At 42.9% G+C, this 12,157-nt stretch overlaps 2 protein-coding genes across 4 annotated transcripts in view; both read right to left on the reverse strand.

The window, feature by feature from the left end:
• Positions 1–4,305: 4,305 nt before the first annotated feature.
• On the reverse strand, positions 4,306–7,678 carry tbx5b (T-box transcription factor 5b). Its single transcript, XM_026996259.3, is given in 8 exon segments — positions 4,306–4,415; positions 4,524–4,674; positions 4,926–5,002; positions 5,005–5,057; positions 5,176–5,295; positions 5,659–5,753; positions 6,390–6,531; positions 7,581–7,678. Coding segments are annotated over 8 exon segments (846 nt in total).
• A 761-nt stretch (positions 7,679–8,439) lies between these two features.
• The window catches only part of prps1a (phosphoribosyl pyrophosphate synthetase 1A), an 11,113-nt gene continuing 7,395 nt past the window's right edge, over positions 8,440–12,157 (reverse strand). For all 3 annotated transcript variants that reach the window (XM_035527643.2, XM_035527642.2, XM_081719925.1), the window contains 2 exons: positions 10,310–10,469; positions 8,440–9,878 (listed from right to left, as the gene is read on the reverse strand). In XM_035527643.2, coding sequence (XP_035383536.1) covers positions 9,786–9,878; positions 10,310–10,469 — 253 coding nt within the window. In that variant the 3' untranslated portion in view covers positions 8,440–9,785. The remainder of the gene's footprint in view (positions 9,879–10,309; positions 10,470–12,157) is intronic.

Below are 12,157 nucleotides of genomic sequence, written 5' to 3' on the forward strand. Positions count from 1 at the left end.
TGACACTCAGAGTCATGTTGAAGAGTTGGAGGACAGCCAGCTGGAGTTTAATCATTTTACTTGTGTTTAATCATTTCATTTAAAATCCCATCAGGCTCACTTGCTTTTTTGGTTTAAGAGTAGAAATTTGATTTCTAAGTTCTTGCTCAGTAATGGGTGAGTCCAAGGGATTCTGGAAGTCTTTTACTGCTAGTTCTAATATATTTAATTTTTCAGTTATATGCTTTTGTTCAGGACTTGTATTGTTCGGAAATTGACTGTAGGGTGATTTAAAATGTGTTATTCATGTATCACTGTTTTGAATGATCAATTCTTCTGCTTTAGATTTATTGAGTGCTCCAGTGTTACAAAAACTATTTGTATTTATGGACTCCTCAGTTAGTGTCAGTTATGCGCGTGTGTATTGTGCTTTCTTGATTCTGAGTGTACGTTTGTAAAGTTTCAGAGTTTCACAATACTGAAGGCGTAAATCTGCATTATTTGGGTTTTTGATTTTATAACTTTCTCAAGTCTTTCCTAATTGTGTGACATTGTGTCAAACCACTTATCATCTTTTGGTTTGTTCCTTACTTGTCTTAGATTACATTTCTGGACAGTTGTACTAAAAATATTATTCATATTCTTAACTGCAAGATTGATGCCTTCATTATTGTAAGTGTATGTGGTGTCCAGAAAGGTGTCAATGTACAGACCCAGACTTTGACAGAGCTGCAGGAGGTCTTTTCCATTCCTGCTTACCTGTGTGTCAGAATTATATCGGGGGAGATTAGTTATATTTCTTGCGTAATGGTGTCCAAATATGTGAGAGTTACCTTGTTCTGTGTTGGAGTTAGGCAGAGATCCAGTACGTGTGTTCAGATCTCCACAGATCAGCACACTTCCCTGGGCCTGGAAGCCACTGCTCTGACCACGGAGATTGGGACAGATGTCTTCATTATAATAAGGGCATCACTGGGAGGACTGGAGATTGTACGAAGGAATATTTCTTACGGAGTGTTTAGAATCTCTTTGTTGATTTTAAGACAAATGTGTGATTTTTCTATTTCAGAGGAATTATGAATTTAGGCAGTTGTGATTTCTACCAGATAATAATTCCAACTGAATCTCCCTCTTTTAATGTCAGGGTGCTTAACAGCAGGGAGGATGATTTCCTTGTAGTTTACAGGACAGCGAGTCACCCACTCAGATTTACACCAGGTTTCCTGAAGAATTATAATGTCCTTATCTTCTGTGTTATTTGTGAATTCAGTGTTTATACCCAAACAGGGATTATTGTACCCAAGCAGGGATTATTTTATGCCTTGAATGTTCCATAGAGAGACAGATAAGTTTCATTATTTAAATGAAGTGTGAAAGGAGAAATACAAACAAACAGATTTAAAGTGAGATAACCCTGTAAAAGTGAAGGATTATGTTGATATTACATGTACAAACATGTACAATTAATGTATATAAACATACATATTAAGGTGGTTTAATGACTCACCTACATACAGTGATATTTATTTGTCTATTTGTTAATTCATTTACCTATTTATTTTATTGAATAAAATGAATTGTGACCTTAGAACTGGAGGTAGAGTCTCAGACAACCAGTCAAAGAAGCAGGACCATACCATTCCTGGCAGGGGTGCACAACTCTTCCTCAAAGTCTAAGAGGGAATGAGGCTCCAGTCATACCCACTGAGTCTGGAGCACACGGCAGAGCACACACCATGACGGCATTTTCTCTGAGCTCTGACAGGGTGTACATTAGACGCATAACGCAGAACTCTTACATGAGACACTAACTCTCTTCAGATGATACACTAGAATAACAGTGTGATAAAGTGTCCACTACACTACAATAACAGTGTGGTTATGTGTCAACTACACTACAGTAACAGTGTGATAAAGTGTCCACTATATTAGAATAACAGTGTGGTAAAGTGTTCACTACACTACAATAAGTGTGGTAAAGTGTCCATTACACTACAATAACAGTGTGGTTATGTGTCAACTACACTACAGTAAGTGTGATAAAGTGTCCACTATATTAGAATAACAGTGTGGTAAAGTGTTCACTACACTACAATAACAGTGTAATAAAGTGTCCACTACACTACAATAACAGTGTGGTAAAGTGTCCACTACACTACAATAACAGTGTGATAGCGTCCACTACACTACAATAACAGTGTGGTAAAGTGTCCACTACACTACAATAACAGTATGGTTATGTGTCAACTACACTACAGTAACAGTGTGATAAAGTGTCTACTATATTAGAATAACAGTGTGGTAAAGTGTTCACTACACTACAATAACAGTGTAATAAAGTGTTCACTACACTACAATAAATTGCCTGCATATATATTAACTTCACATAAATTAACTGCACAGATTAATTGCACATAGATTAACTGCAGATTAATTGCATAGATTAACTGCACATAAATTAACTGCACAGATTAATTGCACATAGATTAACTGCAGAGATTAATTGCAGATTAATTGAACAGATTAACTGCAGAGATTAACTGCAGAGATTAACTGCATAGATTAACTGCACAGATTAACTGCACAGATTAACTGCACACAGATTAATTTCACATAGATTAACTGCAGAGATTAACTGCACAGATTAATTGCATAGATTAACTGCAGAGATTAATTGCAGATTAATTGAACAGATTAACTGCAGAGATTAACTGCACATATATTAACTGCAGAGATTAACTGCACATAGATTAACTGCACAGATTAATTGCAGATTAATTGAACAGATTAACTGCAGAGATTAACTGCACATAGATTAACTGCAGAGATTAACTGCACATAGATTAACTGCACACAGATTAATTTCACATAGATTAACTGCACATAGATTAACTGCACAGATTAACTGCACACAGATTAATTTCACATAGATTAACTGCACAGAGATTAACTGCATATAGATTACCTGTGAGCATTTGTGCTGTTGTTCAGATGTTTGTTTTTATCCATAAAGCGTGCATAGATCAAGGATTGGCGCTGAGATTAAATTATAGTTGTTCAGGTGTTTGCTTTTATCCATGCAGGAAAAAAGGAGGAAGCAAACAAGTTTCCAACTGAATGATATCAAACAATTAAACTAATGTTAATATAATTCAAACAACCAAAAAATAATAATGGAAATATACCAATACTACATATAGGCTAATGAATAACGTAGTCTGTAATCTGTCGTCATGGTTCGCACCGAAAAATGCTTTTCTTCTGGTTTCAGATAGGAACAAGCATTTAGTGTTCGGGAACATATTCACTTTTGGTGGAAGTGAGCGGAACAGTTCAAAATTAGGTGTGTGACCTGGAACGGAAACTGTTCCACGTGGTTGAAAACATTACTCCCACATTGGTTAACTTTAACGATAGTGGAAGTGGACTTCAACTGTGATGGGTATTTCTAGTTTTCCATTCTGGGACTCAGCCCAAGGTAATGGTAAGAGCCTGCGGGAGGACCTACACCGAGGCAGAGGGGTTAGGGCGTGAGGTAGAGGGGTTAGGGCGTGAGGGGTTAAGGCATGAGGGGTTAGGGCGTGAGAGGTTAGGGAGTGAGGGGTTAAGGCGTGAGGGGTTAGGGCGTGAGGGGTTAGGGCGTGAGGGGTTAAGGCGTGAGGGGTTAGGGCGTGAGGGGTTAGGGCGTGAGGGGTTAAAGCAGGAGGGGTTAGGGCGTGAAGGGTTAGGGCGTGAGGGGTTAAAGCGTGAGGGGTTAGGGCGTGAGGGGTTAGGGCGTGAGGGGTTAGGGCGTGAGGGGTTAAGGCGTGAGGGGTTAAAGCGTGAGGGGTTAGGGCGTGAGGGGTTAAAGCGTGAGGGGTTAAAGCGTGAGGGGTTAGGGCGTGAGGGGTTAGGGCGTGAGGGGTTAAAGCGTGAGCGGTTAGGGCGTGAGGGGTTAAGGCGTGAGGGGTTAAAGCAGGAGGGGTTAGGGTGTGAGGGGTTAAAGCGTGAGGGGTTAGGGCATGAGGGGTTAGGGCGTGAGGGGTTAGGGCGTGAGGGGTTAGGGCGTGAGGGGTTAAAGCGTGAGGGGTTAAGGCGTGAGAGGTTAGGGCGTGAGGGGTTAGGGTGTGAGGGGTTAGGGCGTGAGGGGTTAGGGCATGAGGGGTTACGGTGTGAGGGGTTCATACATTCATTTAATAATTAATAGTCTATTGCTAACTGTTAAATTAATAATTTAACAACTGACTTAAATTTTTTTTTATTTGATATAAAAATAAAATGGCAATCAAATATGAAGTGAATCTTGTGTGTGCACACGTGTGTGTGATTTTTGCATGTGTATTTATATTATGTGAGTTTTCCCACCTCTGTGCTGGACATTTGACGTTTCTTGATGTCCTCGTTGCCACAGAAACCCTTAGCGAATGGGTTGTTCTGAATCTTCAGCTGTGTGATCTAACAGACAGAAATATTAATGTTCATGTGTTTGTCTACCCCACTATCATTTCATCAGTTAAATATCCATTCAACATCCATCCCTCCATCCATCCATTTCTCTCCGTGCGTGTCTCCGTGTTGGGTCGTCACACCGATGAAGGCGGTCTCGGGGAAGGAGTGTGTGCAGAAGGCTGTGTTGTGGGAGCCAAAGCTGTTCTTCTCGTCCACCTGCACTACATGCAGACGTGGCTGGTATTTCTGCATCGAGTTCAATATGATCTGAAACGTTGGAGATGTGATACTAAACCTCTCAAACACTACACGCTAATTTATACTATAATGTGTTCACACAAAGCATCTATGAAACTACCTACTTATGCACATCTGTCTGTCTGTCTCACTGACTGTCTGTCTGTCTGTCTACTCTCGTTTGAATCTTATCTAAATCTACCTGCTGAAATCCTTCCCGACTGGTGTCGTCATGAGCAGTGCGCAATGATCCCTCTCTCCTATCCTGCGTTAGCACTCACGTGGCCGACAGGGTCCAGGTGATTGTTGGTGAGTTTGAGTTTCTGGAAGGAGACGAGCTGTCTGGTCCAGTGCGACCCGGATGAACGTAGAGCCGACCGGGAGCTGCGGGCTCAGCCTTCCCGTTCACGAACCTGAGGGCGCGCACACACACGGATCTGGTTTCTCCGAGTATTAGTTATTCAGCTGGAACAGGCTGATCCAGACATATAACGACACATTCCTGTAATAGGTGACAGGTTTAATCCGTACCATTCGTTCTCGGCGTATTTGTAGCGGTGTTCATCTGCGGACACCACGTCCATCAGCAGAACGTATCTGGCTTTGGGGTTCAGACCGGTGACCTTTACCCTGTAGCTCGGGAACATCCGCCTGCACGACGGACACCGCGTGAGAAACACGGTGAGCGTTACCGATCACACGCGACTCAGTAAGCGATCGCAGCGTTACGGCGCGTGAGCCAACGGAAGGGACTCGTGATAACGAGCTGATCAGGGTTAGCTACAGCACATCTGTGTTCGGGGCAAACCGACGATGCAGTGCACGAGGACAGGATGTCAAACGTCCCGGTCACAAAGAGAACAAACAGTGCAAACGCGTGCGGTTATGTACTGTTTTACTGCGCGCGTGGAATGATCACGGTGCAGAGAACAAATCTGCTGGTCAGGCAGGTGCGGTGGACACAGCGACACCTCCCCGGAATTAATTTGTCCAAAATAAAACCTGTTTGCTCACCTGCCTGATTTAGTGACGATCATTTCCGTGGTGACGTTATGAAATTTCATCCACAGCTCCCGCTCGTGCAGGTAAACTCTGATTCCCTCCATGCCCTGGAAGTTTAGGCAGCTCGTGAGTGAGACTAGGTGGTGTAACACTTTTAAAAACCTCTGAACCTCACAGAGAAAAGTTGCTTATTAAAGAAGCATGTTTGCCATGGCGGAGGCTGCAAAGCTGTTTTAGGATTAATCACATTCATCTCGACATTCAATCATGCAGACTGCGTTCGCGCGGAGGGAGAGCGCAGTGGAACTGCAGAGCGACACCTGACATGCTTTGGCTTGGCCAGTCCAGCACTGCTGCGCCGCCGACAATGGCCTCACTGGCGCTACAGCTCAGGAATTTCTAGAGGCATTTGAGTTAGAATAGTCTACAGCATTTACAAAAATCAACTTACAGAAGATTGGGGGTTTTTGTTAATTAAAGAATATGACAGATTATAATTATCTTTACATTATAATTCACTTACTAAAGAATATAACAATATGGGCGATTTGTTAAAGACTATAATAGGATATAAGGCTAAGAGATTCTTTTAAGAGTATAACAGGCTACAACCAAAAAATAATATATAGTTTAAATTAAATGATATCTAAAATCACTAGATACAAACGAATAATATAACTAATACTGTCGTCGTGCTCTACTTTTACGTTTTTTTGGTACAATTTTAGCAACACGTTTCCTACCGTGAGCAGCCCAGTCTCGCGCGCCACTCTGGCACCCACGTGCTCCTCGTTGGTACCTGGCGGGTGGCGGGTGCGGCGCGCGGCTGCGGGCCGGTATACTCCCGGGACTGATGATCGCACGCGCTCTCCCGTGAACTCGTCGCTGGACGGTCGCGGCGCGTGCAAAAATGCTCCAAAATGATCCAACCGTAAAATCCGCCACGTTACAGCGCAAAACAAAACCATATATTTATAAATTAGGGATCATTCCAGATAATACTACTAATAATAGTAATACTACTAATAATAATACCGATAATACCGAGTATAAGCGGAGTTATTTGAAGAAGCTCTTTGACTCTGGAGTTGACGTCTCCAGGATGCACATGGAGAGATCGCGGATTTATCCTCGACTGTAAACTTTAGTCCACGCCGATTTACTTTAAAACTGTCTGTTCGTGTTTGACATTGAGAATGAGAGCGAGGGGAAAAAATGGCAACTAAACAGCTGAAAGGTTAAACAAACGACCTGTTTCATACACAACTCACTAAACTGGAACAGTCGGCTGGATGAAATTATAAGCAAAATGTGCTGTCATTTCACACACGAGCCATAAATGTCATGCCTTTACCTTTTTTTTTTGTTCCAGTGCGTGCCGCGTTTCCCGCTGGTCCAGAAACCTCCAGAAGCCTGTGGGAGATCCGCCAATGCTGCTGATTTTACATGTATTCTACATTCAACTCTATGCACAGAAATGGCCTTAAACTGCTCCGTCGCCACCTGGCAGCGTATGAGAGGCGGTTTAGTGGTACAGGGCTTCTGTGGTTTCTGCTCTCGTCTCCTGTAAACTCTGCAGATATCTTTTCCCGCACATCAGCACGCGGGGAGCGAGCCGTTCGCAGAGCTTTCTTTCCAGCTGTGAACTATATAAAAGACCAAAACGTGGAAATACAAACTATATAAGTGTAGAGTAGCGAATCAACAGTAATAATCGCTACTACCGGGGCTAAAAGGTGAAGGGGTCATACAGAGGTCATTCGGGTTCTTCTTTTTCTAATCTTCATATCTGGGGTTTAGAAGAGGTCTGTTTGTTGTTGGACAGCTTCATTCACGGATGAAAACCAAATGAATAGGTCTCTCACACACACACACAGTGTGTTATAACCTTCTAAAGATGCGGATGGACTCATTACTGTTATTCTGATTTGCACGTGCTCAGTGCTGGGGCGCGTGAAACAGCTGCCAGGTGGCGACCAGAGCTCGTGCTCAGGTCTCCCCGAAGCCGAATGCCGACGTGAAGCAGAAACATCTCGCGCCAATAAGAAGACTGAAAGGGCCGCGTGCGCACTAAACCAAAGAATGGCATAAACAAATAAAAAAGAGGAACGTTTGTACTGCAAATAAAAAACCTCTCTTTAAAAAACTGCAATTAACTAAAAAAAATTAAATTTTTCCTGCACGTTTATAGTACGGCACAGAACAGCAGTAATTATAGTTGCAGTAATAATAAGCTCTGTTCCTTTTCCATTTACCATATTAGTTTCCACCTTCTCTGGTAAAATGTTGGGTAGACAGGCAGTATTACACGCTTCCCTACTAAATCTCTGCTCCGTTTGCTTCTTTGAATTTTATTTCAATACTACAACCACCACATGACGTTATTAAAGGTAACCACACTATTAAAGCAATAACTACATAATTGCAGTTTGATTTTTATTGTTTCTCAAAATATGCTAACTGGCGCCATCTAGAGGTAGTAATAAACTGTCAAAAACAGATCGTGACACGCGGGTTTACTCGTGCTCGCGAGTTATGCCTTACAGATGCCCACACCCGCTTTTATATTATTCATGATATTATATTGGTAAAATGTTAACTTCCAATGTTACTACCCCAGCGTACAAAGACCAGAAATCAAGTTCAACATCAGAACTTAATATTCATAAGGCCATCAGCTCAGCTAGGCCATTGTTTGCTTGTTTGTTTTGTTTGTTTGTCCTTGTTTGTTGGGGGCTGGGGATTTAGTCTAAAGATTACTTCCTGCACCCTGAATGAAGGACAGAGAGACTGTTGCAGGTATAATTCGCAGATGATTTATTTCTCATTCTGTACCCAAATGTGACAGTTTTTGTTCTGATTGGTGGCACTACAGGCTCCGCCTTCACGGTAACGTTTTATTTAAGGCAACAAGATTTGACCAAGACAATCAAGACTTCAGCTGAGCAGGACAGAGAGGGATGATGATGTCAAAATAAAAGTCACCTACATCACTTATGAGTTAAAAATAAGTCTAATCAAATGAACTGCGCACACGCACACATGCGCGCACACACAAACAAATCCCTGAAAGAAATCCAACATGAAGCCAATTCATACCACTCTTACCAGTGTGTGTGCGCGCGCGCGAGCGTGTGTGTGTGTGTGTGATTGTATGTGCGTGCATGTGTGTGTGTGTGTAGTGTGTATGTGAGTGTAGTGTGTGTGTGTGAGAAGTGTAGTGTGTGTGCGCGTGTGTAGTGTGTGCGCGCAGTGTGCGTGTGAGTATAGTGTGTGTGTGTGTGTGTGCATGTGTAGTGTGTGTATGAAGTGTGTGTGTAGTGTGTGTGTGAGAAGTGTAGTGTGTGTGAGTGTAGTGTGTGTGCGTGAGTGTAGTGTGTGTGTGTGTGTGCGTGCGTGCGAATTATGTGTGTGAAGTGTGTGTGAGTGCAGTATGCGTGTGTGTGTGTGTGTACGCACATGCGTGCACGTGTGTGAGAATAAGAGTGAGAACAAGAGAAGTCAAAACTGAAGAGATGTTCAGAATGATCTCTCTTCAAGCACTCTGGTAACAGCCTGAGTAAACACAGAGCACATTAGAATCCACAGCATTTAGCAACATCCGAACACTCGTATATAAAAATAAACCTCTCACTTTCTCATTCTACTTTACACTTTTAAAATCTCTGAATCTTCAGATGCCGGTAGGAAAGCTTTTAACGCAATGCAGTATACCACACCCAAAAAAAAAAGTTTTAAAAAATCACAATGACGAACAAAATAAGATTATAAGAGATAAACAAGGAGTGCAGCTGCCATAGCAACAACATTCTAAACAAACAGCATTTTACTGCATGAAGCAGGCAGAGTGTCTACGAGGTGAACTATATAACAGACCAGTACCACAGCAGTACCAGTGTGGCCTGGACTCGCGTGACGGATAACGTAACAGACTCGCGTGAACTCTCAGTAACTAGCTCGAAACATCTGCGTATGGCTTATTAATGTTGCGTAACACCGAGATAGTCTGGGCAGTGATGATTATAGTAAACATCATCATTTTATGGTGAAGTTGGTATATTTGAACCGGTTCTGTATGAGAACCACAAACAACAACCACAAATCAAGGAAGTGCATTTGATTTAGTTAAAGAGTGTGTGTTATAAAGGTACATGACTGAACAGGTAGGACACAGACTCTCCATTGTGGGTTCGTCTGATAGCCTCTGCCAGAATCATGGAGATGTCAATCACCTGCATGGGGGTGGAATAAAGAGACACACATGCCATTACTACGCATTCACACACTGTCGGTGTCTGAGATAAACAGGACAGAGACAACCCTGCTGAGGGTGAGTTTAGCTCCACCCTTCACCTGGAGATCTACCAGCCTACGGAGTTTAGCTCCACCCCGACTCAGGGAGATCTACAACCCTGCAGAGTTTAGCTCCTACTCCACTCCTGGAGATCTTCCACCCTTCTCCTGGAGATCTACCAGCCTATAGAGTTTAGCTCCACCCTTCACCTGGAGATCTACCACCCTACAGAGCTTAGCTCCACCCCCACTCCTGGAGATCTACCACCCTACAGAGCTTAGCTCCACCCCCAGTCCTGGAGATCTACCACCCTGCAGAGTTTAGCTCCACCCTTCTCCTCGAGATCTCCCACCCTACAGAGTTTGTTACCTGGATCTTGCTGCAGTGTTTGATCTTGTCCTCCTGGGGAATGGTGTTTGTGACAACCACAGCTTCAAAGTTGGCATTATTTATACGGGAGATCGCAGGCCCAGAGAAGATACCATGAGTCAGAATAGCGTAAACCTTAGTAGCTCCAGCAGAAACCAACCTAATGTTCCATACCCACACACACACCCCCACACACACACACACACACACACACACCCACAAAAATTATGAGGACTTGCAAAAAGATTCTAAATTCAACATTTGTCCACTGCTGCAGTTTTTGGGTTTTATTTCTCAGTCAGGTTATTTTAATTCTCCGGGTTAAGGATATTTTATTTAGGATTAAGCATATTTTAATTAGATTTAGGAGTATTTTTATTAAAATTATGGATATTTTAAATCAGGTTAGGGATATTTCAAAATTAGGATTAGGGATATTTAATTAAGATTAGGGGTATTTAATTAAGGTTAGAGTTATTTTAATTACCCTGAAGGTAATAATAATATTCTAACTAATATAATGTGATCGTGCTTCTGATGGTTCTAATTATGACGTGTGTCTGATCTGTGTACACGTGTGTATGTTTGGGTGCACGTTTTGTGTGTGTTCACGTTGTGTACATGTGTGTACGTTCGTGTACATGTCTACGTTAGTCTGTGTACATGTGTGTGCACGTTCATGTGAGCATACGTGTGTGCACGTTGTTGTGTGTGTACACATGTTCATATGTACATTCATGTGTGTACGTTTGTGGGTACGTTCGTGTGTGTATGTTCGTTTTTGTGTATGTGTGTGTACGTGTGTGTACTTTCGTGTATGTTCGTGTAAGTATACATTCGTGTGTGTGTGTACGTTCGTTCGTGTGTGTGGGTACGTTCGCGTGTATGTGTGCGCGTTTTTGTGTGTATATGTTTGTGTGTGTGCTCATTCATGTGTGTATACGTTTGTGTGTACGTTCGTGTACGTGTGTGTACACGTTCATGTGTACGTTCCTGTACGTGTGTGTACACGTTCATGTGTACGTTCGTGTACGTATGTGTGTACATTCATGTGTGTATGCGTGTACACATTTGTGTATACGTTCGTTCATGTACATTGGTGTGTGTGTTCGTCCGTGGGTGTGTGTGTGTTCGTCCGTGGGTGTGTGTGTGTGTTCGTTTGTTCGTTCGTGTGTGTGTGTGTTCGTTCATGTGTGTGTTCGTTCGTGTGTGTGTGTTCGTTCGTGTTCGTGTGTTCGTTCGTGTTCGTGTGTTCGTTCGTGTTCGTGTGTTCGTTCGTGTTCGTGTGTTCGTTCGTGTTCGTGTGTTCGTTCGTGTTCGTTCGTGTGTGTGTTCGTTCGTGTTCATTCGTGTGTGTGTGTTCGTTCGTGTTCGTTCGTGTGTGTGTTCGTTCGTGTGTGTTTGTACACAATCATGTGTACGTTCGTGTACGTATGTGTGTACATTCATGTGTGTATGCGTGTACACATTCGTGTATACGTTCGTTCATGTACATTGGTGTGTGTGTTCGTTCGTTCGTGTGTGTGTGTGTGTTCGTTCGTGGGTGTGTATTCGTTCGTGGGTGTGTATTCGTTCGTGGGTGTGTATTCGTTCGTGTGTGTGTTCGTTCGTGTGTGTGTTCGTTCGTGTGTGTTCGTTCGTGTGTGTTCGTTCGTTCGTGTGTTCGTTCGTTCGTGTGTTCGTTCGTTCGTGTGTTCGTTCGTTCGTTCGTTCGTGTGTTCGTTCGTTCGTGTGTTCGTTCGTGTGTGTGTTCGTTCGTGTGTGTGTTCGTTCGTGTGTGTGTACACGTTCGTGTGTACGTTCGTGTACGCATGTGTGTACATTCATGTGTGTATGCGTGTACACATT

This window comes from Electrophorus electricus, chromosome 8 (genome assembly GCF_041902795.1).
Source record: "Electrophorus electricus isolate QZ-2024a chromosome 8, ASM4190279v1, whole genome shotgun sequence".
Classification (NCBI taxonomy): domain Eukaryota; kingdom Metazoa; phylum Chordata; class Actinopteri; order Gymnotiformes; family Gymnotidae; genus Electrophorus; species Electrophorus electricus.